This window comes from Aptenodytes patagonicus, chromosome 5 (assembly GCF_965638725.1).
Source record: "Aptenodytes patagonicus chromosome 5, bAptPat1.pri.cur, whole genome shotgun sequence".
Classification (NCBI taxonomy): Eukaryota; Metazoa; Chordata; class Aves; order Sphenisciformes; family Spheniscidae; genus Aptenodytes; species Aptenodytes patagonicus.
In genome coordinates, this window is record NC_134953.1 from 4,874,665 (window position 1) to 4,899,583 (window position 24,919).

General features: G+C 39.4%; 1 protein-coding gene across 2 annotated transcripts; it reads right to left on the bottom strand.

Annotated features, from left to right (window-relative positions):
• Positions 1 to 625: 625 nt before the first annotated feature.
• BMS1 (BMS1 ribosome biogenesis factor) lies at positions 626 to 24,749 on the bottom strand. 2 transcript variants are annotated; one of them, XM_076338378.1, is made up of 23 exons: positions 24,698 to 24,749; positions 24,018 to 24,240; positions 23,434 to 23,624; positions 21,929 to 22,008; positions 19,613 to 19,801; positions 18,973 to 19,115; positions 17,524 to 17,645; positions 16,613 to 16,809; positions 15,749 to 15,885; positions 14,377 to 15,206; positions 13,440 to 13,541; positions 12,118 to 12,275; positions 11,489 to 11,570; positions 10,452 to 10,528; positions 9,196 to 9,378; positions 7,297 to 7,485; positions 6,512 to 6,692; positions 5,921 to 5,979; positions 4,793 to 4,915; positions 3,590 to 3,737; positions 2,488 to 2,663; positions 1,859 to 2,020; positions 626 to 1,143 (listed from the first exon to the last, which is right to left on the bottom strand). In XM_076338378.1, the coding sequence occupies exons 2-23, from the start codon at positions 24,191 to 24,193 to the stop codon at positions 907 to 909; spliced, it is 3,942 nt and encodes a 1,313-aa protein (XP_076194493.1). In that variant the 5' UTR covers positions 24,194 to 24,240; positions 24,698 to 24,749; the 3' UTR covers positions 626 to 906. The 2 variants fall into 2 exon arrangements, with proteins under 2 accessions (XP_076194493.1, XP_076194494.1); XM_076338379.1 differs by lacking the exon at positions 24,698 to 24,749 and adding an exon at positions 24,353 to 24,422.
• Positions 24,750 to 24,919: the final 170 nt, after the last annotated feature.

Sequence of the window (24,919 nt, forward strand, 5' to 3'; positions counted from 1 at the left end):
ATTGTTCAAAGCCTCTTGTCATGCCAAGAAAGATTTCAACTCTCAGTTAATTTAACAGGACTGAAACAGTCTACTACGTCTCCTCTCCATTCATCTTAAGAAAGTCTAACACCATATCACCAAACCTAGCTGGCTGGACACAAGAAGATGTTCCCACAGGAAGCAAGTTACCCCGTCTGTGCTTACCTCACAGAAAATCACCAAGTAGTTACACACATTTGGGAAGGGTCTGATACTGCTTGCCCAGAAAGTCGCAGTCATTGAGGGACCTACTGACAGCCTCAGCGCGCCAAAACTGGTCAAGTAACAGAAGATCTGGATGGAACGCTATTTTGAAGATCTGCTTAGTATCTAGTGGCAAGTGGAAAAAACTGAGATGCTTTCACAGGAGCGAGCTACTCTGGTGGCATCTGCTAGCACATCAAAGCTAGAGAATCCAAAACTCCTGCCCAGTAACAGCTGATCTTCATGCCTTTTCATGGAAGACTTGCCAAGGGCAAAATTTAGGCAATGGCTAAAAGTACAACCACCAGTGAAGCACATTCAGAGCCATCCAGAGGAGTTCTCTCTCCCACCACATAAGTCCACTAGTACCAAGACAAAACACTTAGAAACAACATTCTGTAACTGACATCAAAATACTTTATTGGCTAGATAGAATGTGCAGTATGGATAGAAATATACTGAAATACAAAGTCCTCTGGAATATCATGTAGAAAAACCACAATCCATACATCTTGTTTATATACATTGCCAAATGTATTCAAGAGCTTGAGTAAGGTCATATTTGCATTTTTTTCTTGTCTTGAAAGCATGTCTAGTGTAGTCCAAGGCCTTTTTGTTTCTTCAACAGAAAATTGCACAGCTACCCTATTTCCTCATTTGGCCTAAAATCTGATGAAATTTTTACACATTCTTCTCTCCCTTGCTAGATCCTTTCAAGCTTGACTTCTGCCTCTTTTTCTCCCTTTGTCCCAGTATGCGATAGATTTTTTTCTTAGCCTCCTTTTGCCTCTTGAATTTCTGTTCATCCTCTTTTTGCTTAACTTTGAGATATTCTTTAAGCTGTTCCCGATGTTTTACTTTGGCTTTCTTTATCTTGTAATTATTCACTGTACTCAAAGCACTGAGTAGGGCCGATATCTAAAACAGAAAATAGAGAACCAATATACAAACAGTTCAGTTTTGGTGAGCAAGAAACAGTTTAACCTCAGCAGAGAGCCATATAATGAATCAGAGATTCAGGGCAAGTTCCTAACTATTCCTGCACCTGTTACCCAATTTCTAAAATGGTTTAATCATTTATCTTGTTGGGAAGTTAATCAAAGGCTTAATTTTTGTGAACTCCAATTTTTGGTTGGATACTATTTAAAAGGCTATGCCTAATTGCTACTATAGAACACTTAAACTGAAGTTTGGATCTTCGTGCCTTTGCAAGCACTCTATAATTCTCCATTTTTGAAGCAGAGTATTTGCTTCAAGTCCTGTCTTTGTTAATAATGCATAGCAATGACAAGTCAAATAAAAGACAGCAGCTGCCGATTTAAGCCACCCATAATGTGAGAGCACTGCATCCAACTGAAATACCTTGCAAGTCCTGTGACAAGGACAAAAGTCCTATTTAGGTTTCAGGTGACCTACTCGTTTCAAAAATAGACACAGTCCACTCAGAGCCAGTTCCATATACGTACCGCATGCCAAACGGGAGCAAAACAAATTGCAGGTGATTATTTTTCACTAGGAGCATATACATCTTTAGCACTAGCAGTAGATTGAAGTGCTAAAACAATAGTTAGAAATGGTCTAAGCAACACATTTACCCTTCCGCAGTCCTTGTTTCAGAATAAGTGATAATTACCTTCTTTTCATGAGGCTCCCTGATAACAGCTGGTCTCCACTGGTCTTTTGGAGTCTTGCCTTTCTTCTCGAGATTTTTAGGCTTGTTCTTAAAAGGTAGTGCCTTCTGCAGCGCTTTAGGAACGTGGAGCTTATTGAAATGCCTTTTCTCCCTCACAATAGGCTAAAAGAATTGATATAGAACATATGTAAGATTCATGATCTTAAAAAGCTTTTATATTATTTTCCATCTTTCAGGAGAAAAAAAACCCAAAACACCACAAACAACAAAACACAAAAAACCCTCAAACCACCAAACACTCAAAAAACATTGTCCGATGTCCTTGCACCAAATTGTGCGTGGTATATTTACCCCTATTTTCCTATGACGGAAGTCTCAGTAAGCTTTTGGAGAAGACTTCTCCCCTGCGGATTACTTTATAAACTCTCACTGACCCACAACAATCTGCTTTCCACTGCTTTATTCCTGTCTCATGCCAGGAAAGACTGTGCCTTGTGGATAAAAATATGAAGTCACACATGCATATGTATGAACACATATTTGCACTGCTCTCGGTCTGCACAGGTCTGAGGCAGAGTGCAAATTTGATTGTGATCACTGGTTTAAAAAAAAAGACGTATCAAATATACCTTATAGAGAGAATCTTTGTTTTGTTTCAGTTTGATGCCTCGCTCATGCCTCAGCTGGCCTGTTGTCTTCATTCCACTCCAGCTATCTTTCTCACCTGCTGGCTTCAGCAGGGATGTTACGGGGTTATAAAATGTTGGGATAGAAACAGGATACCAAGTCCTCACAAAGACAATATCTGAAAGAAAAGGGAATGTTACTTGGCTCTCTAACCACACAGTTCATCGCATCCACACTCTAAGCAAAGATTGCCTGAATAGAATAGATAACTAACACCTAGACCACATGCTTGGTATATATGTCTTTAGTATATATACCAAATCTCTTCAACGTTAGGCAAAAGCCATGTAACTCTTTGTACACCTGGATTCTGCAAAACCCCATGAAGTCGCGAACAGTACGTATTCCTGAAGAGCAGCCAGCTGAATACCACCCTAATCATTATTCATATTCAATTGAAGAACTAGCAACAGAGTTCACATATGTATCTGTGCCTCTACTATTACTGACAAAAACGATTTGCTTTTCCTCTGCCTATTTTTATAAAGGAACTAACTTGCTTTTATTTTGCACTATCCATAATTTCGATGGGTTTAGGAAAACAGAGGTCACATAAACCCAAATAAATATAAGCTCATGTTCTCAACATCACAGTGACACTCAGCAAACACAGAAGATCACTTACCCCTATCCTCTGCATAACTTTCCCAAAGGGTTAGGAAAAAAGTTAACTAGAGTTACAATGCCGCTCTTGGGATTTCTCAGAAAAATGTCCTTCTAGCACTTGCACCACTAAATACAATTCATCTTCACGTTCAAGGAGAAAAGCATACCATGCTGTGTAAAACACTTCCAAACGCTCAGACAAATACGTCTCCAAGACAAACCTTTTCATCTGCATACTGTATGACTTCTGAGTATAACTGGAAGAAATCCAACATAAAATGTACTTTTTGTAATTTTCATTCTGTACCTCACCAGATATTTCATGCTCTTTGAATTCACATCTCAATTATCAGATTCCAGAGATTCTGAGACGCGGCTTTTCGATCTGTGAAGCAGGATGAAAGTTGTGTGATAACTTACACGGAAAGTGCAACTTACCACTCATCAGCAACTTGTCTTCAAATGTTGCTCTGAAAGCACCTACTGGAGTTCGGAGGGCCTTTTTGATCTGTCCTCGGATACCACTCACAGTACGAATCGCTGCACCTTCAAATTTAGCCACTTCCAACTGAGAGTTAAACATTCCCTGAAAGTGTAAATTACCCACCATCACTCAAGATGCAAAGTCTCTCTCTGTGACCTATGTAGGCCACAAACACGTAAGTAATTCCCACAAGCATATCTTATAAAGGAATAGGAAGAACACAACATTGTCTTTATACTAAGAGTGCTGATCATACCAAAAACCTACTGAGCTCGCTTTAAGGCAAGCTACTTAGAGTCATATACCACAGGCAAGGCTTCTTAGCATTAAATATATACATTTAAAATTCTAAACCAGAACATATTTAAGAGAATCTGTCCAGTTGTCTTTTAAAGTCATTTGGTGGAACACAGCATACCTTAAAAGCAAGTAAGCTGCCTTAAGTCGCTAGCTGTGAGACTCTAATACAATATAGCTCTCCAAGGTTTGTGCTTCTTTCGTAAATCACAAGGAAGTCGGGAAAAATTCTGTGTATGCTTAGTGCGAATACTCGAGTGCTTCACTGTTGGCATCAGCGCTTAGCTGCTTACTGCCCCAAATGCAGAGTAACCTAACCTCTTCCTGAGCCTCAAAGCCCAACTAAGGACATCTGGAAGGTCAATGAAAATTCACTTCTGCAACGCTTCCTGCCCCAAACACTTTTACAACTGTAATCGTGAAGTCCTAAGCACTGCTAGAAGTCATCTTTGATCCCAGAGCTGAAATTCAGTGGGATCAAACTGCCTGAATGACACCGGGGACAGGTTCACATTCTCCAGAGGTGTCTGCCACTGTGGAAAGCTAATCATTGGGTTTGAGGAAGAAAGGGGCCGGGGGGGGGGCGGGGAAGAAAAATCACATTGAATGTGAGCCAGGAGATTGTTCCAGAACTTTTGTCTGGTTAACAGTAATTCATATTCATTGGCTAATGACCAGTACCTTTAGAGACCGCACTGAAGAGAGCTCGAAAAACAAAACAAAGAAACTAAGCAGCTACCGAGATCCAGAATGTTATGCAACAATTACGGGGAACTTCTGCCTCAGGAAAGACAGATGGAGTCCCACGTTGCATTCCTTCCTAACGTCAGTACATGTGGTTTTACAGTCTACATACCTACCTTAATAAAAGAAGTGTTCTTAAAAATTTTGAATGGAAAACCGGTTAGCTTTAATTTCTTTACAATAGTTATGGATTTATCTAAATCGAGCACAACTCCTGTCGCAGCAATCCGGAAATCGGGCTGAAACATACAGAAATGAAAGACACTGCTGAATGTGTATTTACCAAACAATGAAGAAACCATTTCACTGCTACAATTCCACTGGTTTTTAGAGTTTGAGTGCAGAATTTATAATCTTTACAGGAGTACAGCAGCACGACAAATGCAAATTGACTTCACACAGACTAGTTGAGGTGCTGCTGACATAACGTTCCTACCATTCACTAATGAGATTTTCAGAACTGCCATTCTAATTACCTCGGAAGCAATCTAAGAGTCCTTGTTATCTACCTCACTCTGTTCTCTTTATGAAACAGAATCTTACTCAGACAGAAAGTCTCAAAGGAGCAGTGCTTTGTGCATTGCTGTAAGTCACTGTATTATGCTAGGGACACATGACGAAAATAGCCTTTTAATACATATAAGAAGTTGACTGTGCAATGGGACTTAAACAAGGCGTATTTTAGGAAGGAGATAATAATCACTACTCTGATTACTGTCATGCTCATTACAATGCCATGCAAAGCTTTCGTTATACGTTGTATGTAAACATAAATCTATCTATGGGTAATACATATGCAACAAAGATCATATTTGATAAATACTGTTTTAACACTATTTAATTTAATTCAGATACCCATAAACATTCTAACAGGATGCGGACAAATCACACTGAGGGCAAACTTTTTCAACACGAACATCAGTATCTCATCCTGTAAAAAGGTTTTAAAAGTTATCTAAATACTTAGTACCTGAAAATCAAGTAGGTATAAATCCTTCCACAGAAAACAATAAAGCAGTATTTGTCATTTTCAGTGTAGCAGATGAAAATCATTAAAAAAAAAAAGCCTCCATCCAGTTTCCTATCTCAACACAATACACCTTTCAAAAGCTTGAGTCCCCCTACTTTCTCAGTTCCTACAGCATCACTGCTTTACCATATGTAAACCTCCTTCCCCAAATCTACCTATTTCGTCCAAAGACCCATGGAAAACAGTAATCAACATTTTGTGATAACAAACCTACCGTTGTGCCACTGACAGACTGAACTGCCAAAAATCCTGTCCCCTGAGGAGTGATGGGCCCTACAAGAAAATTAAATTAAAAAATTTATGAAAAGCTTTACTACACGTCGTCTAGCCTCTATTTCAAGTCACAAAGCTTAGAAATACATGCCAAGTATTCTCAATGAATAAAACCAAAGAAAAGTTTAAAGCATTCAACCCATTACTCACATATATAGCACCACAAAAGTTAACGGAATGGTTAACAAGAAGTTACTCATGTACGGAAGCATTTGGAGGGCTGGGCCCATAATGTGTGCAAGTGTCTCTCTGCACACAGCCAACAAAATCAGGTTCGATACAACCTAGCAGAATGCTCAGAATTTGATTAAAAGCCAAATAATTCACAAATCATTCAAGTAATTCACAAATAATAGGCAATTGCCTATTTTCCCATACTGTTTGGTGTTATGTTATATTCCACGGGGAACACAACTTTTTAAAGACTTCTCATTCCAAAAGCTACTGGCTATGTTTCCTGATACATCTTGTAAAGCTTGAGAATTTTATAATGATTAAGTGATACAGTATAGTAACTCCAGAACACTCTCACCCCAAAAAGTTGCTCCACAATGCATATGCTGCGGTGTGTACTTCAGAAGCCTGTGACGCCCATTGTGATCTTCAATGTAGAACATGGGGATAGTCTGAAATCGCCTCCACCCTAATGAGAGGATTAAAGGATCACGTGTCTTAAGTATCTTCTTATACCATCGGTGCCTCTTCAGGCGCAGCTAATTAGAAAAAAAGATGAACAATGCTATTACAGGATAATAACATTAATTCTGAAATTCAAGCCTTAATTTTCAGGAATGATTGAAAGCAACTTCCATCTAACACTAGAATTTTTTATTCAGTAAGCTTTCTATCTTCGAACATTCTCATTAACACTAGGTTGACTGGAGAGATAAAGCTAATCAGTATTTCGCTCACTTTGAAATCATGTTTGTATGCATACGAGCAAGTATTATATTAAAAAAAAAATATATATATGCACTAGTAGCTTTTCTATAGCCACTTGTCCATCGACCATGAATCTCAGAGTACAATTTACATGTGCAATTTAGCAACCACAATATCAGACCTTAGTCCTGAGACATCTCTGCAGATGAACATTAAACAATAACTTCTTCTTCCAGTTATCCAATTAAGCCTGTAAAAATCCAGTGTCTGTAAAGTTAATTGTGTCAAAAGCAAATCCCCTATTCAAGAGGCAGAGACAAAGGTTTCTCTCTGTGTTGACTGTATCTTTAACAAACAGAAAATAAATAATAAGTCCAGACACACTGAAGCACACCTGTACCAATATAAAGTGCACTCACAGCTTTGGCTACATACCTGTACATACCCGACATTTCCTTCGCTGTTGCCTAAACCACCCAGGATAATAGGATAATGAGGGTCAAAATTCAGGACAAATTCACATGGGACATTCTCAATCTCTATCCGAACATACATCCCGGGCCGGAAGCCCTCATACTGCACTCTGGTCTCATCATCTTGATCTTCAAATTCCGCTCGATTAAGCTACGTGACAAAGAGAAAGGCACCATGTGTTTCACAAAATTCAAGTATTAACAACTTGTTCATGAGGTGCCAGTTCTATTTAAAACATGCTAACGTTTATATAAATCTTTCGGGAAAGATCTGATAGGTTTTGTGACTTTTTAGTCAGAGCAAGATCTCTGCCACCATGAATTCCTTCCAATTTGAAATCCCAAGTGGGTCTGTTAGTCTACTTAAAAGACAGTACCCAGGAGAAGCAAATGACTGACTGACTTCTGATATATCTTTCATAATGGTGACTTTGGATTTTAAAGACACAACTGTCAAAAGTACGTTTTTGATTTAGGAGCCCAAATACCTTTTTAAAGTTAACGTCCTGATCTTTAAGGTGTCACTTTATGAGGAGGCTGGGCTCCTATCTTACTCGGCAGCTTAAAAGTATTTCTGTGTATCCTCACACTGTGTATCATCAAAAGGGTCTTTTAAAGCTCTTCTGTACCATATGAATGTAGATATTGTGTAAATATTTAACAAGATATCCTTGTGAATAACAGAAGCCTCACCCTCCTGTGCTAGCTCCTGATGTTCAGCTACCTATAAGACACTATGTTTAAGCAAACTATTAATTTCATTTCTCAAGGTATTGAGATATGGCACAAATCTCCTGGTCCAAGTTTATTTTTCTAGAAGCCTTTACACATCCCCACCCTTGCCCTTCCATCCTGCAGCAGGAGTACTGCTGAGATGTGTTTCTGTAACAGACCCCAAGTGAAACAGTTGTAAATTGTCTTGTATTCTTTTACTGGAATGCCTTTCTTTACGCTTTAAGTGCTCTTAGTAAGTACATCAGCATACCAGAGCTCATGATCACTTACAACAGAGGCTAATGCAAGAAGGTAACGATTAATTTAATGACTATTTAGGGCAAGATTCTGTCAGAAGAGAAGACAGTGAAGTTATTAGCAATATAAGGCAATGTTCTTCCAAGTCAGCCAAAGAAAGAAGCTACTTTTAAGCTTACAAGATTTTATCTAAAAAACCAAGGCCTGGAACAAAATCAACACCTCCAATTCTGGATACAGTTACCCTGAAGACTCCTACCACACGTACAGAGCAATGGTCATCAATTATTTTTTCCTCAAAATAACTTGACAGTTTGATGAAAAAGGCCGCGGCCACACAGAACTTACTTATCCATTAATAACATTGCAAAAATCACACTAAAAATAGTACCAGGAAGATATTTGACACAAATTAGTATGAGAAAGATTTTCACCTTCCTACACATAAAAGGATGTCTTTTCCCCGCCACCCTCCCTCCTCTTCCTGAAGGGGAACCTTCTCTCTCATGTTTTGGGGGTTTTTTGAGACCTGTCATGCTAGTTCCACCACTAAGGGACAAATGGATAACTGTTAAAAACTTTTAAGTAGATAAAGTTTAGATGACACATCCTGACTTATTCAGTGATTTAGAATATGGTTAACTACTTAAGTCAATTTAAATTAAGCTTTCAGTTGTTTGGCTTGTTTGCTTGTTTTTCTTTCCAGCTAATGGAATCAAAAAGTTCAACCATAAAAAAAATCACAGGCATGTATTTCTTTGTGTGTACTTTCTGAAGTAGCTCCTGAATGTCATGTGTGTCTCCAGGGAAAAAAAAACCTTTGAGCAAACTCCGTGGGGTATTTTTGAAGACGTATAGCCAGATAAACTGCCAAGTTAACAGCCTGTACCTGTGCTTGTTTATGCATTTCTTCTTTAAGATCATCAAAGTACGTGGCATCCCCTTCATCATACTCCGCATCAAACATTTCTTTCAGTTTCCGTTTCTTGTCCATGCGCTCCTTTTTCTTTTCCTCCTCTTCAGGTTCTGGTTTGGACATTTTTCCATCTTCCTCCTCTTCTTCACTTCCAGACTAATCAACAATAAGTTATCAAACATGTAGAACGGTTCACTGAAAACAACCCATTCTAATTAACAGTTTAATATAGATTACTAAGTAATATTTTGTCATAATGCAAATTTTGTTATAATGCAAAATGCATCATTTTGCAAATAATGCAAACACTTCAAAAACATTTCCATTTTAGACAGAAACTAGTAAGTTATTCATACAAAAAGATGTAACTTCAGCAATGACCAAAACATTTCATGATCTAATCATATCCCTTTTCACCAAGAAAACTTCTTGACTGAACATTCATTTTAATGTCAGGGGACAGACCCTAGAATTGACCCATCTGTTATTCTACAGCTAAAATAAGCACACATAATAAAAGGGGGAAAAAAGTAATTGTTGATAGCATTGAGTAATACTGCGCTGGAAGGCAGCACTCTAGAGGCCAGAGAGAAGGAAGTTTGTTCATAGACCATTTGAAAACTGCCAAAATGATGCCGCTGCCCTCAATTTTATCATGAAATGCAAAGCCATCAAGTTGCTCAGTCCGGAAAAAAATGGATTTTTCAATCTGTAATGTCACAGACAAATACAGCTCTGTTCTTGGAAGATATCCAAGTCACAGCACAAAATTGCTTCCGCCAGCCTCTTTTCTGCAGATACGAGGAATGACTAGGAAACTCTGTCAGTTTCCACGATTTGTTGTGTTTAAACAGAGCTCTATAATCTTCTGCATCAGATGGAATGACATAGTACAAACAGTTATGATCACATTTGGTTTTAAAATACTTCTCTCAAGCCTCCAGATCCTCCAGCTCTCGATTAAGCCTGACACCTACTGTTAAGTAAGTGAGGTGACTTCTCCTACGTAATTATCTTTAAACAACAACTCAGTTTGAGACTAAAAACATGCCATTCTAGATATTTATAGGTTCCAAAGTCCATAATGCATATACCTTTTCTTCCTTGTTCTCATTGATTTCTTTCCTATTGATTCATGAAAACTAAATTTATTACATAGGACGCCCATCACTTGATCAGAAACTCATTTACATGTATGTTGCTAAAGAACATAAAAATACAGGTCAGACCTCATCTCCTTCAGCAGCAGGCTTTCCTTTGTGCACAACACCGGTTTCAAGATCTTCAAAATCTCCATACAGTTCTTCTGCAACAATAAGCACCCAAGATATCTGACAGTTAACCATTCTGTTGTGTTGTTCCATACAGTTTCTCATGTTTTCAGTATCGTGTATTTCTCAGTACTGCTTTGTAGATTAGCTTCAGCCCAAGTATTTTTTCTTCCCATCAACAGTTTTACGTCTGTTCTGCCCTCTCTATAGTTTCAGCTGAACTCCAGTGGCTCCTCCTTTTTCCTTTCCATACCTTTAACTTTATGATTTCAAAAATGTCAATGAAGTTTAGATCATTCCACAGGACCCCACAGCACATTAGTTAGCACTCTAAAGACACAAGACACCAGCAGAGCAATCGAGCTCCTATCTTTAATTTAAAAAAATAAAATTAATAAAAAATTTAAATATAGCAGACAATTTTTCAGTTGAAAACAAATACTTATAGAAGCCTGTCAAACCACAATCATTTTGCATATAAGATACAGCCATATTATTAAAATGTTCTAAATATTTCTTAATAAAAAAACCCAAACAAACAAAAACACCACCTCCAAAACATCTGGAGATAGATCTCACTTTTCAGCCATATGTGAATGACCAGTTTTGCCTTCCCATTAAAAAAGAATTTCTGCTGATTTCTACCGAGACTATCCAAAAGAATAAACCATACATAGAGGATGAATAGCTAAACTCGCATACATAACTCAAAGTTGGTATGTCCAAGTGTTGACTAAGGACTCCACTTCCTAATTTAAATGATATACCCTGTTTTTCAGAGGGTAGATTTTCAGAATGTGCTACCTGCCTACTGTTTGTACAGAGATTTACAGCAATGTTTACTTATATTAGTATCTGTATGCTACTTTAGGTAATAGTTTGAAAAAATTTGCAAGTGTATCACTAACGCAAAACATTCTAATACGTAACTACAAGGTCATACTTTTCTTAAAAATCCTGTATACGTTAATCATTTTTAGAAGTCTTACACATACCATCTTCCTCCAACAACTTTGCTGCATCTTTATCATCTTCCCACTTCCCAGTAACAAAGCAGTCTCGAATACTGCTCATAACCTGCAAAATAAGTGTCATTGCCTTGTACAGTTACAGCTTGTCATCAACAGAAACATTCTCCAGTATGTTCCCCACTCCTCCATCAGAGATACCACCTCAGTGATAATCTGATGTTCTCACGCACAGCTCCACATCAAGACATCATTACCAACACTACACAATGCCTCAGCAAAAGCAGGAATGTGAAACCATCTCAACTCTCGCCCAAAGGTCTTCAGACTAACAAGGTCTCTACCCTACATCATATTTTCACTCGTGATTCCCCTGCTTTTCACTTGTCAGTAAATAAATAGCAAACTATGATCCACCAAATAGTCAAGAGCGCCAAGCACTCAATTGACTTATTCTAACTTGCCATTCCTGTAAGAACAGACCTCGGAATCTGTTAGCTAGCAAATACTTCTAACGACAACGAGTAGCAGAAGATACAACACTCTGGCCGTAGCTCCCATAGGTCTGTTTCAGGGACGACTCAGAGTACTTTACAAGACACAGCCAGGACATAACCAGTATAGGATATGCAGAAGCAATTATCCAATGGTATTACCTCTTCTAAATCCCAATCTTGCGGCTTTTCTATCAGAAACTTGGAGCAGTCAAGAGCATTAGCCTTCTCTTTGGATGCTTTGTCCGGACGGCTGACATGAAACAAACCTCCAAGTTCATCACCTGCATCCTCACTCTTATCGTCCTCATCCTCGACAGCTAAACGAAACGTACAAGCTGTGATTATTTCCCCCACAGTACATGGATTACATTCATTAACAACCTCTCTTCTGCCTTATGTTTCACAATACCTGCAGTAGTTTGAGGAAAAAAAAGATGCAAACTAAAAATAGTTTTAAATATAAAAGGCTGAAGAAAAAGGTACACCGATGCAGCGTAAGAGCTAAATTAATACCCTCACAAGGACAAAATAAGGTGAGCAGCAACCAGGGAGATACTACACACTGTAATCACAGTGAACTTCAGTTGTACAGTTGTTTCATATGGAAACATGTAATTCCTTTCACAAATTCCACGTAATTCAAACTTCTTTGAACAACCTGAAATCTGGTTCTATTTGCGTAACTGGAATCATCTGAAGAAATATTGCCCAATAAGTAAACACAAGGTGTTCATTCAATACCCTAAGTAGAAACAATACCAAAACAATCTGTGAATAGAAACGACATTAAGCTAGTCTGTAAATCAAGAATACCGGACTTGAGAATCTGTCAGCAAATCTTCCCGCTCCTGCACTGTGGAAAGTTTACAAAAGCCAAATTCTCATTGTGTTCTACAGAGGTACTGCATGATGACGTTTGTACACTCAGACAACTACTGGAAAAGTTGTGAATTAAACAGGACAAATTACATAAACAGCAATTTTCTCTTCCTTTTAAGCCAGGTAGTTTGTTTTTTTTTTCTTTACAAAGACCCTTATTACAGACATGATAATACTAAGTCACGTCTAAGAGAATATTCCACTCTCAGTCGCTGTGAGACAGAAATTCCTGAAAACAGACAACAAACGACATCCCTTTACGAAACACATCAGTTACCACAACGGATTTGCCTAATATCTACCAGATAATTATATAAATGACCGAACTTTAAATGTTTGGGGGAGGGAAATAGTTGTACCAGAAAACATGAGTAACAATCAAGTAGTCTGGAAAATGAGCTCAAAATGCTTTTTACTGGAAAAGTAAAAACTGTCTTTATTACAATTATTAGTGAAAATGAGTATCAGCAATTTAAAAAGTCAATTAACTCTCCTCAAGCCTCCCACCAAAAGACAGCTCAAAGATTCAGACTTACAAACTTGGTAACAGCTACAAAGCTACCATATATTAAGACAGTACAAGTTTCCAAACAGATTTATACCTGTTCCATATATGAGTTTACGAAGATTGGGGGTTGAACGTTGCTGTCTTAGAAAGGCCTGAGCTGCCTTCTGTGTAAGGTCCTCTTTCCACTTAAGTGCACCTGAAAAGGGAAAAACATTGCATTCTACCTCCAAAAAAGAACAAGAATTAGGAGCTACATAAATAATTTAAATAAGGACATGACCACAACAGGTGTAAGAAGTGTAGACACAACCTACAGTTTCTTTTTTTATACTCCATATATACACAGAAACATAAATTGTGGCTAACAAATTGTATCACTGATTTTTTTTCTGATGAGTCCTAATTTTAGGACAAAATTTTAAGAGATTATTAGCAATAGTAACAGATTTGATTATTTTCATGATGATACATGTCTTCTTCACAGACTCGCAGAATGGCTGAGGTTGGAAGGGACTTCTGGAGGTCACCTTGTCCAGCCCCGCTGCCCCAGCAGGGTCACCTAGAGCAGGCTGCCCAGCACCACGTCCAGCTGGCTTTTGAATATCTCCAAGGATGGAGATTCCACAACTTCTCTGGGCAACCTGTTCCAGTGCTCAGCGAGTAGTTAATACATTTTAGTAACGTTCCCCCAAGAATGTTTTATTCTTTCTAAATGTAATAGAGCATCATCATCTGTTTTACACACATAGCCATAAAGATTAAAGTTAAGGAGAAATGTATGCAGAATCAATGAAGCTTGTAAAATGAATCACCTCCATTTTGGAGGAAGGAAACCCGAGACCTGCATACTACATTGCAAATCAAAGGCTTAATAGCAGATAATCCCAGGTTCCCTAACTTGAAGTTTGCCACTTAACAACTCTATATATATTGGAGGGGCAACATTATATAATATTTACTAATTATAATATCCTTTAACAATGAACCCAATTAAAAATGGACAGTAAAAACTTTTAACATTTAAAGTCTACCTGTCGTGTCAGCAGAAAAATCTATTTTTTCTTCATATTCTTCTTCCTCTCTCAGTAGATTCTCCACATCATCATCCTCAGCTTCTACAGCTTTAAGTTTAGTCTGTCTAATACCATCAGCTTTCTTTGCTTGAGTGTGCTGAAATCCCTTCCTATTTGACTCTTCAACTTCTAATTCATCATGTGATCCTTCTTCATCATCGCCCTCATTGAGGGAAGAGTTTTCAGCCTCAGATTCTGACGCCTCTTCTGCTGTGCAGTTTCCCGAATCTGTAGTGAGCGCTGCTTTTCTTTTCAGACTGTGATCTGAGATTTGTGATCTCATTTCTGTATCTTCACTATTTATTTCATACTGCTTAGATTCAGCTACTCTTTTGCTTGCAGCCTCAAATTCACTATCTGAACTTTCATTTTCATAAATCCTTTGCTCATCCTCCTCCTCTTCATCGTCATCATCTTCCTCCACCTCATCCTCTTCAGAGGTAGTTTTTCCTTCTTCTTCAGAACTCATCTCAAGATCATCATCACTGTCTGCAAATGCTGGCAGTTCATTCACAGCTTCCTCTTTAGCCACCTCTGTTTTCAGACGTTTGGTTCTCCCAAGAGCCATGTCTTCCCCTGATAGCTCTCTGTCACTTTCTTCCTCAGCATCATCATCATCATCGCCATCACTTCCATCCTCAGACATTGCTGCTGCTGCTTCTTCTTGGTCGTCTTCCTCATCACTTACTGCATCATCATTTTCTTTCTCCTCTTCTTCAAATAACGCCTTTCGACGTACTCTTCCAGTCTTCAAATCAATCTGTCTCTCTTCTTTTGGCATCACAAACCTGTTTTCCCAAAGATCACATTTGGGGTAAGATGGTAAAGCACAAGGAAATTTTAATGACACAATGAAGCTTCATGTTAATATTTAAATTATTTTTTTTTAAACAGAGCAAGGTTATGGAGAACATTAAAAAGGCAGTGGAGTTCTTTAAATACGGAACACCTCTTAATTCAAGAATACACCCTATGTTACAGCCATAAATAACTCCAAGAAATTTCTTTCATTTCCATGGAATGAAAATAGGTTGTACAATTACTTTTACTGAAAATTATGACTGCCCTTCTGCAAAACTCTGAAGAAAAACAGAAATATGATACTTAGGGTTATATCAGCAAGGAATTCCTGGAAGGCAGGACTATACTGCTTGCAAAACTTTTCTAATATCAATTATTCCTGTCTCAAAATACACATGTGGCATATGAGAAGTCTCAGAAGAGGAAGAATTGGGCAATAAGCGATTCAACTAACTGTGCTTTTCCCAAATTGGAGCCTGAAATTAGAGATTCATTCATTGCCAAACACCGCTCAGCATTCAAAACTTACTCTTGTCCTACTTCTTCTGAACTTAAGGGTCTAGAGTCCATGAAGAGAGAGACCTTGCTTGACGCCATCTTAACATCAATGGCTGAATGTGTGGAGATGAGGCTCTGAACTAGTTCGTGATTTGGTCTCACTTCCTCCTGGAAAGCCAAGATTTTTTACTTTTCAATTAACATTAATAAGCAAATGGCTAATGAACAGCTAACAGAGTCATAAATCTGCCTAAACCAGTAGAAATATGCATACGCAAGAAAAAAAATTCCAAAGCATTTTAAATAAACATTTTTGCAGAATAGCAAGGTCTCCCTTCCCCTCTTCACATTTCAAGAATGCATACAATATGAACCCAAGAAAAATTAAAGAGGGCCTCCTTCACAGTATGCAACCACCACAGTAAATATCAGCAAGCACACATTATCATAGACCCAAACGTATTTAACATTTAGCACAATACAGGGGAAAACAGCTGACTTCAATCTGTTTGTATGCAAATGTTTTCCACCTCTCCCTTTGACCAGTCAAATCCTCTAAGTGTTCTCCCACAATCACCCTGCCCTGCAAAATAAAAGTGCTAATATCCCAGTACCGGGAGTTTTTATAAATCTTAAGTCAATGTTTGGCAAGTTTATGAAACTAACCTTAGGTACGTATTAACTGATCCCTCAAATGTTTTGCACGGTATTTTACACAGAGATAATAAAAATATCCCTCCTCTGAAATCACTAGAGGAGAAAAAGAAATTACCCACTACGGATATATAAGGATTGATTATTTTAAGGAAGCTCATTTTTAAACACTTATTTTTGACTCTAAGGATAAAAACTACATTTTGCAAGAGAATTCAAATCATCAACAGCATTCCCTTACCTCTTCTTTTTCATGTGCGTGGCTTCCACCAAGATCAATATAAACAGCGTCTTTATCATACACGATGCCCCCAACGCCTGAAAGAGGGGCATAGACTAGTTTCTCTTTCTCATTTAAAGAACGCTTCTTCTGCTGTTCAGGTAGAGCACAGGGGTCTGGTAGGAAACTCACATCACTCACAGTAAAGTCTCCTACACCTGGGGTGACAGACAAGGGAAGCAATAAGGTTTTCACAAAGTTTTGATTCTGAAATTCGTACAATTCACCATGAAGAGACTAAAAATAATAAAGAAAAAAAAACCATTGTAGCATTCAGTGATTCATCAACAGCGAGCTCTGTATCGAACGTCCAATTCTTCTGCCTTACCACTGAACTTAGAGAAACATACGCAAGTTCACCAGAATACTGCAAAGCTTTGGGTTTGTTTGCTTGTTTTTAAATGAGAAAACTAGCAAGTCATTTTTCTGCGTAGGTCTCTAAATTTATTATTAAAATATTCCTGAATTTAAGCTTTTAAATCATTCACTTAAAATATTAAATTTATTCATTAATATGAGAAATTTTACATAAGCCAAATTTACTTTTCACTATTAAGGCTGGTATGTTTCACGCTTCAAGCACCTTTCAAAGCGAAACACCTTTGAAAAACTTCAGACACTGCCAGTATTGTGTTTAACACTGCAACAAAACTGCACAACTAAAAGCAAAAGTATTTACAAGGATTTATTTTTACAAAAACGTGTATTATGAAAAATAATTTCCAAAAGCGTAACACGTATTTAGAAAGGTGAAAAATCTATTTTACAACGTACAGTTTAAAGATACAAATCATTCCACAATAAAAGTAGCAACAGCTATGTTGTTATTCATAGGTCAGTACAAAAACAGTTTTAAGAATCTGACAAATTACCTGGCATATGAATTTGACTTTTGTTTTTTAGGTGTGCTCCTCTCAAGTATCCATAAAGTGATATCTTCCTGTCACATTTGGGATTGATTCGAACATCTTCCGGGTTTGTCAGCTCTTCCATTCTACCCAACATTCAAAAAAAAAAAAGTTAGAATATCCAGCAGTCCTAATAGTGACTTTTGAACAAAGGTAATCTAAGAAAAGAGAATTGCGGCATCACTGCTGCCACTGCGTGCTCTGCAGACTTGAATAATCAAAATAGATTGATCATACGAAAAAAATCCATGGAAAAAAAGATCTTTCAAAAATATTTTAAAATTGTATTTTAAAACTTGTATACTCACGTTCAACAATATATTTCCAGAAGACTTACTGACATTTCACTAAACATGTACTGCTTTCTTAGCACATTTTAATTACTGTTTATACGCTTTCCACACACAACCCTCCTCAAATCAGTTTTGCCATTAGAGGGAAAACAGAATAACCACCCTAAGACAGCTGAAAGACGCATTCCCTGCAGCCACACAATACCTTCTTTTCCCTAATAGTGGTGGCGAGCAGCACAAGAACTACCACAGGGAAGGGGAGAGGGAAAGATTGGCTGTTTTCAGGCAGATGAGGAGGAAGCTCCGTCCAGAGCTGCCTTCCACACTGCACAAGGGAGGCAACACAACCACACAGCCAAGGAGGAGGATGGGACACACGTTCCAGCTGCAGACCAGCTTAAAACCGACCCAACAACCAAAATCATTGTAACAGTTATAGCAACCTAAAACAATGTTACTGAAAGACTACAGAATATTTTTTTCTCATTTTCCCTCTCTTTGCTTTGTGTATTTTGCAGGACTTTGCCCGACGCTTATCTACTTCTCTGACAATTTTTTCTAAAGAATTAGAGCTTTGAAAAAGACTTGTTCTAGGCGCCTTGGATTCTTGTGGGAGTTTAGTCACAACTGTAAGCATTCTGGCAATAAAATATGAAAGGTGAGGTAATTTCTCAGGTAGGCACAGCCACCATCAAGATTACTTTCATGTTCCAAAGGGACTGTAAATCAAATGCTATGCGCGGATATGGAGCAGAAGGGATGTTCCAGCGAACTCAGAGGACTAATTCACCAGCTGCTGTTAAATTGCTGGAACGCTGTTTCTTTTGCACAGAAATTCAATGTAATCATCAACAAGCAGGATTATTTTAATTTTTTTCCCTGTTTCAAAAGTATTTACAATATACCGAAGGCCTATCTACATGATCCGACGCAAGTGAAAACTGAATGGCTAAAGTTATTGGCACAAACCTGAAGAGTATCCTTTCATTTCCCCAAGGCCATCTAGATAACACTAAATACCCATTCACACATAGAGCTGACTGGCTCTAATATTATAGTTTTTTTAAACAGCAAGGTGCTATCTACGCTGAGATTGAACACCAGAGAGAAGAGCACACACCTGTCTGCGAGAACATACGGGTGAGACGTTTGCCAAGTAAGAGGTCGGAATTTCATAACTGAGATAAAACGCCCCAAATTGTGAATTTCCTGCTTTTGATATTCTCCGTGAACCATCCCAGACAGATAAAACAGCTTAGCACCCTAAACACATTAAAAAGACATAAAAACATTAACCATCAATTTAATACCTACAAAACTAAAAAAAAGGTAATACAATTCTAATTTGTAAATCATAATCAGAAATTGCAGGTCACAGTTGGCTCCAAAAGATCAAACTAACTAGTTTACTTCAACATGGAAATTGCCCCCTAAATCTTAGGGGGATACAATTCACATCCAGAAAACCTCGTACAAAGGTTAATTTGTCTCTCAGATCCTCCTTGCATAGCACCTGCCTAACAGACCTTTTTACTAGCATCACACGTTTAGTAGCTAGTTACACTGGGATAAGAGAATAATTACGCACGTATTTTAGCAAATAGAAGAAAGATCACATAATCTGATACAACATCAGCATTGTCCATTTATAGTATTATTTAAAAGATGTAAGAACATCATAAATACTTAAGTATTGCCCCACTTTTAATTTAGCTTCCATAATGCAAAATATATGGAAAAATGAAAGTTGAATGTCATACCGGATACACTTCAGTCCAGAATCTGTGCTTTAACTTCTTTTTAGTCTTCTTTAATTGTTTGTTGTTCTTGAATGTATCCAGGTGAGTAAGAACTCCCATAATTTTGGGAAAGCCATGTACCTGACAAATGTTCAGGAACTCAAATGTTTCCATCTCAAATCCAAAGCTGGCATCAATAAGCATTAGAACCTGAAAACACAACATCAGCATTTCACTGTAACAATACCACGGTGCCCACGCGAGCTAATTTCAAAGACCACACCGCTGAAGTCATGAGCTTCTTGGGAACCAAAATCTTCCAAGAAGTTTTGTTCTCTATTTTCATATAACCTGAAAATCAACTTTGGCTTTTTAATTAAAGTAGGGATCTTAGCTGCTTTAGAAGTTAGCGGGGCTTAGGAAATCAAATCTCTTCTTCTAGTCAATCAAATCTCCTTTATATAGATTTGATTTGCTCGTTGTCTCCGAGAAAACTATAGAAGAATAAGGCTGCTCTACGAATGCAATAACATACAGTACCATAATAAGGTCTGAACAGGTGTTTACTTGGTGAATTTAAAACATGCAAAGTCGAGTATCTTCCAATATTTGCAGGAATGTCTGAGAAAATCAGTAAAATTTTTATATCTGTGTCTTGGATGCACTAATGCCTCTAAGGCCAAGTCTTTCGGTAAAATGAGACAAACTTATTTCACACATTGCAATTACTGTTATGCATCACTAAAACGCACTGACACAGAAAAACAGCACCCAACAGTCACATCAAAATGGAAGCAAAGTCATATTAGGACCTCAGCAATTAAGAACGTAAAACACACAGGGCTGATGACAGAGATCTGCAAACGATTATGTAATCTCAGCCTCCTAACAATAAAACCAAATAGATCCTCAGCATCACCATGTGCATGCAGAACCTCAAACATCTGTCGCATCTACTAACAGAAAATTTTTGTATTTTTTAATACATCTTCCTTCCTCAAGTAGAAAACATGCAAGTAGAACAATATCTGGATCAGTGCACGCATGTACTTAGATATTTAGATAGTTTATATTTAGATAAGGATGCCAAATCCTAATCAGCTATGAATAATATACTCCAAATCCACACGTAAAGTAAAAATCTAAATAGACAAACTGATCGTACATTGGGTCCCCGAGACCAGTTGACGTAATCCACTGAACAAAAGTTATAAGTAAATTACAATGGTGACTACACTCCACTGAAATCAATCTTATTACTACACGGGGATCCTCAAGGATGGAGGCATCAGAGTGCATCAAATAAAACCAACTAGTAAACTAATACATATTTCTACTTTATACATTAGTTGAAAACTTCTTGACTGAAAACCACTTTCAGATTTTACATGGTTTGACCAAACCCTTTAATGAAAAGCCACTTTATCACCTTGGCTTGTTATAAGATCTTCCATTGAAAGTTTACCAGTCGCGTCAGCAATGAAGTTCAGTTGCATTTCCCTTCTCCCACATCCTCCCCACCACCACACACACACTTTATTTCCCCCCGCCCCCAGGATAAGGAAAGTCCTAGGGGTTGTTCCAGAACGTTAGGTTTATTGTCAAGCTTAGTCCTTGTCCTGGTTTCGGCAGGGATAGAGTTAATTTCCTTCCTAGTAGCTGGCACAGGGCTGTGTTTTGGATTTAGGGTGAGAACAATGTTGATAACGCACCGATGTTTTAATTGTTGCTGAGCAGTGCTTACACTAGTCAAGGACTTTTCAGCTTCCCATGCCACACCGACTGAGCAGGCTGGAGGGGCACAAGAAGCTGGGAGGGGGCACAGCCAGGACAGCTGACCCCAACTGGCCAGAGGGACATTCCATACCATGTGCCGTCACGCTCAGTACATAAACTGGGGAAAGCTGGCCGGGGGGGCCGCTGCTCGGGGACTGGCTGGGCATCGGTCGGCGGGTGGTGAGCAATTGCACTGTGCATCACTTGCTTTGTGTAGTAGTAGTATTATTATTATTATCACATTATTAATAATTGAAATAAAATAGTAATAGCAATAATAATAAACCATTTTTATCTCAACCCACGAGTTTTCTCACTTCTACTCTTCCAATTCTCTCCCCCATCCCACCGGGAGGGGGGGGGGGAAGGAGTGAGCGAGCAGCTGTGTGGTGCTCAGTTGCTGACTGAGGTGAAACCACAACAGTCCTGTTCTCTCTGAAACCGAAGACAGTTTTGCCTTCGATAGCAACAGGTAGAGAAATCGGACATTGCTGCAGTCCAGTCAGGAGTAGTATTTTCAATACAAATTATAGTAGAAATCACGTGCCACTGTTAACTTACCAAATCAGCAACTTTAGCCAGGTCGATCATTGTGTTAATGTCACATCCGCATTCAATAATAGTCAGCCTGCGTTTTTTACCTGAAAACAGAATTAAGAATCAAAAACTGAAACAGAGGGAGCAAACTAATTAGTCCACTGTTTTCTTTTCAGGTCACATTCCTGAAATTCCTAAAGAGTATCCAGGACTCAAATTCTTGTCTAGCATATAGATCGTCCAACACGCACCACTGTAGAAGTGCCTGTTTTCAGATGTTTGTAATTCTGCTAGATTTTAACTTTTTGGCTTAAAATTATCAGGTTGAGTACATGTTTTCAAAGGAGTTGTTCGGTCTTTTCCAAAAAAGAAAAAAAAGTTTTTTTTTTTTCTACTTGGGGGGCGGAATCTCTGCTTCTTTTATCTTTAGTGCCCCAGAGTTAGTACTGTGGGTTTTATTTTACCACATACTTTTGTTCTTTTGATATTATTAAGAAAAATACACTCTGTTCTAGCCTTTAAAAAAACAGAGTAGATTTACATCTCAAAACATTTCGCAACATGCATCCAAATGAGAAAAAAGCACCCACTGTTAACTTGGCTGGACTAACTTGAGTTAGCTAACTGAACTTTAGGCAACAGGAATAACAACTTTAAACAACTACAGACAACAGGTAACATGTTTCTTTTCTTCAGGTTAGCAATTGCAGAATTCAACCCTCGAGTCCCAGTAGACCAATTAGGAAATCCAGTTCAACACATGAATTTTCCTTTCCATTTTTTCTTTCCCGTACCTGTCAATTATTCCTTGCAAAAAGATTTATTAGTTGAAGTCTCTGAAGAGTCTACCTGCACCAAACATGAAGTTGTCTGCGTCCAAGCAAGATCTCCCTTACAAATTGGTTCCTTGAGCTGCTGTGGACCGTGCTCCCCCTAGAACCTCAATGATCCCCCCCGGTAATATTCAGGGAAAAGCATGAAGGGAACAGACTAAGACAAGTGGAAACCGGGACTGAAAACTTCACAAAAAGGAAAAGGAACTGACCAGGGGGTGAGGTGGAGAAACGTAACTGGAAAGGGCTAGGCAAATTAATTCTTGGCTTAAGAAAGGAAGGGACGCAAAGATGGGATTATAGGACAGGGAACCTGAAAGAATGGGAAATGCATGTAGAGGTTAGGATGAAGCCAGAGAAAAAGAGTTCAAAAGGGAGAACAGAACCGAGCGGAAAAGGAAAACTTGGGAAAAGTTTGGGGGATGGAAGAAACTGGAAAAAAAGAAAGGGAAAAAAAACCACCACACAACAGAATTAGGATCCCAGCAGGGTGGAAAACAAGTTTAGAGGGACAAGTCCCCCAGAAGCTTAAATCTCGCTATTCTTTTACCGTTAGCAACTATGCCTGATAACACATCCAAATGATTTCTTAAAAATGACCAAAAGTTATGAGAACATGAACACATCCTAGCTCTAAAAGCAAGACAAATAAGGAGTGAAAATAAGCACTTCCATTTCTCATATCTTTGTTCTCACCTGAAACAATCGTAACAGGACCCCGGATTTCAACCAGTTTTTGCCTTGTGAAGTTCTTAATGAGACATTTTACTAAGGTGCTCTTCCCAACCTTGGGAGGGCCGACTACAACCACCACCACAGGAGGTGGCTCCAAAGGAGTACGGTCAACCACGGGAATGTGATGTTTTTTAGTCTTCAAATCCTGAGTTCTGAGAAGAAGTTTGTCATAAATAAATACAAGAACTTAAAAAACAGTAACATTTATTCTTTGAAAGTCTTCGGTATTTGCAAAACCTCGGACACAAAGGTTCACCAAGAGCCCAGATTCTAATATGTATGCGGAACTCCCACCAAGCCTAAGGAGCTATACACATTTTTTTTCCCGTTAAGACTAACGCAGCTGTACCACGTAACACAAGATGCAGAAAGCATCACGCTGCTGACACAGGCATAAACTACAACACGACGTGGTGAATGGGGAAAGCTATGTGAGCGCGCCGGGGAAAATTACGCTATGTCCATTTCCACGCAAAGTCACAAAGAAACCCCAGCCAGCACCTACCCATCCAGCCGGCCCTGCATGCTCTATAACCATTTCTCACCTATGGAAAGTTCTGGCCATCCGCACAGCGGACTGGACCGTAAAGGCTTTGGGGTTTCTCTTCCGCGCATTCTCCTCATCTCCTATTCCTAGGTCATTGAGATAACGTTTCCTTTTCTTCTCTGCCTTTGGCCCACTATGCTTTGCGCGATGCTTCTTCTTCTCTTTTTCCTCCATCTTACTCTTTCAACAATTGTTTACGATCAGTATGACGTAGGTTGCTCCTGTGTGATACCGCGCACAGCCGACATAGGAAGAAAACGCAATTAGCACGTATAGCAAACATATACAGCATACCTGTGAGAGAACAGCAGCACCGTGTAAACGTTACTTAACCGTCTGAAAGAACAGCTAATTTACGTCCTGCCTGGCCGCACGTGAAAGGCACCGCAGCCCACCCAGCGCAAAGCAGCACTCCTGGCTGACCCCAGGCCGCAGGGCTCGGCCCCGGCCGGGCTCCGTGCCCGGCAGGCCGCGGGCCTCCGGGTAGGCCGGCAGCCTGCTCCCGCCGCTGCGGGCCGGCGCAGGGGGAGGGCCGCTACTTTCCTCCGGGGAAAGCCGATTTCCAACGCCAGCCGCGGCAGGGAGCTGCCGGGCACGCCGCGGGCCGGCCCCACGCCCCCCGAGGAAGGGGAGAGGGCCATCCCGCGGGGCTGCTCCCCACGGGCTGCCGCCGCCTACCTGCCCCGCCGCGCCGCGCCGCGCCGCTCCGCGTGGGCCCGCACCGACCGTCCCGCAATGGCGGCCCCCCCCCGGAAACAACGGCTGCGCCTGGAGTTCCCGGAGAAGCGGCTGCGGCGGAGCCCTATTGCCGGCACACACGGCGGCGGCCCGACGGGGCGCGGGCCTGTCTGCTCCCTCAGCGGGGTTGGGCGCGCCGCGCCGGCCCAGCACCGCCGGGCC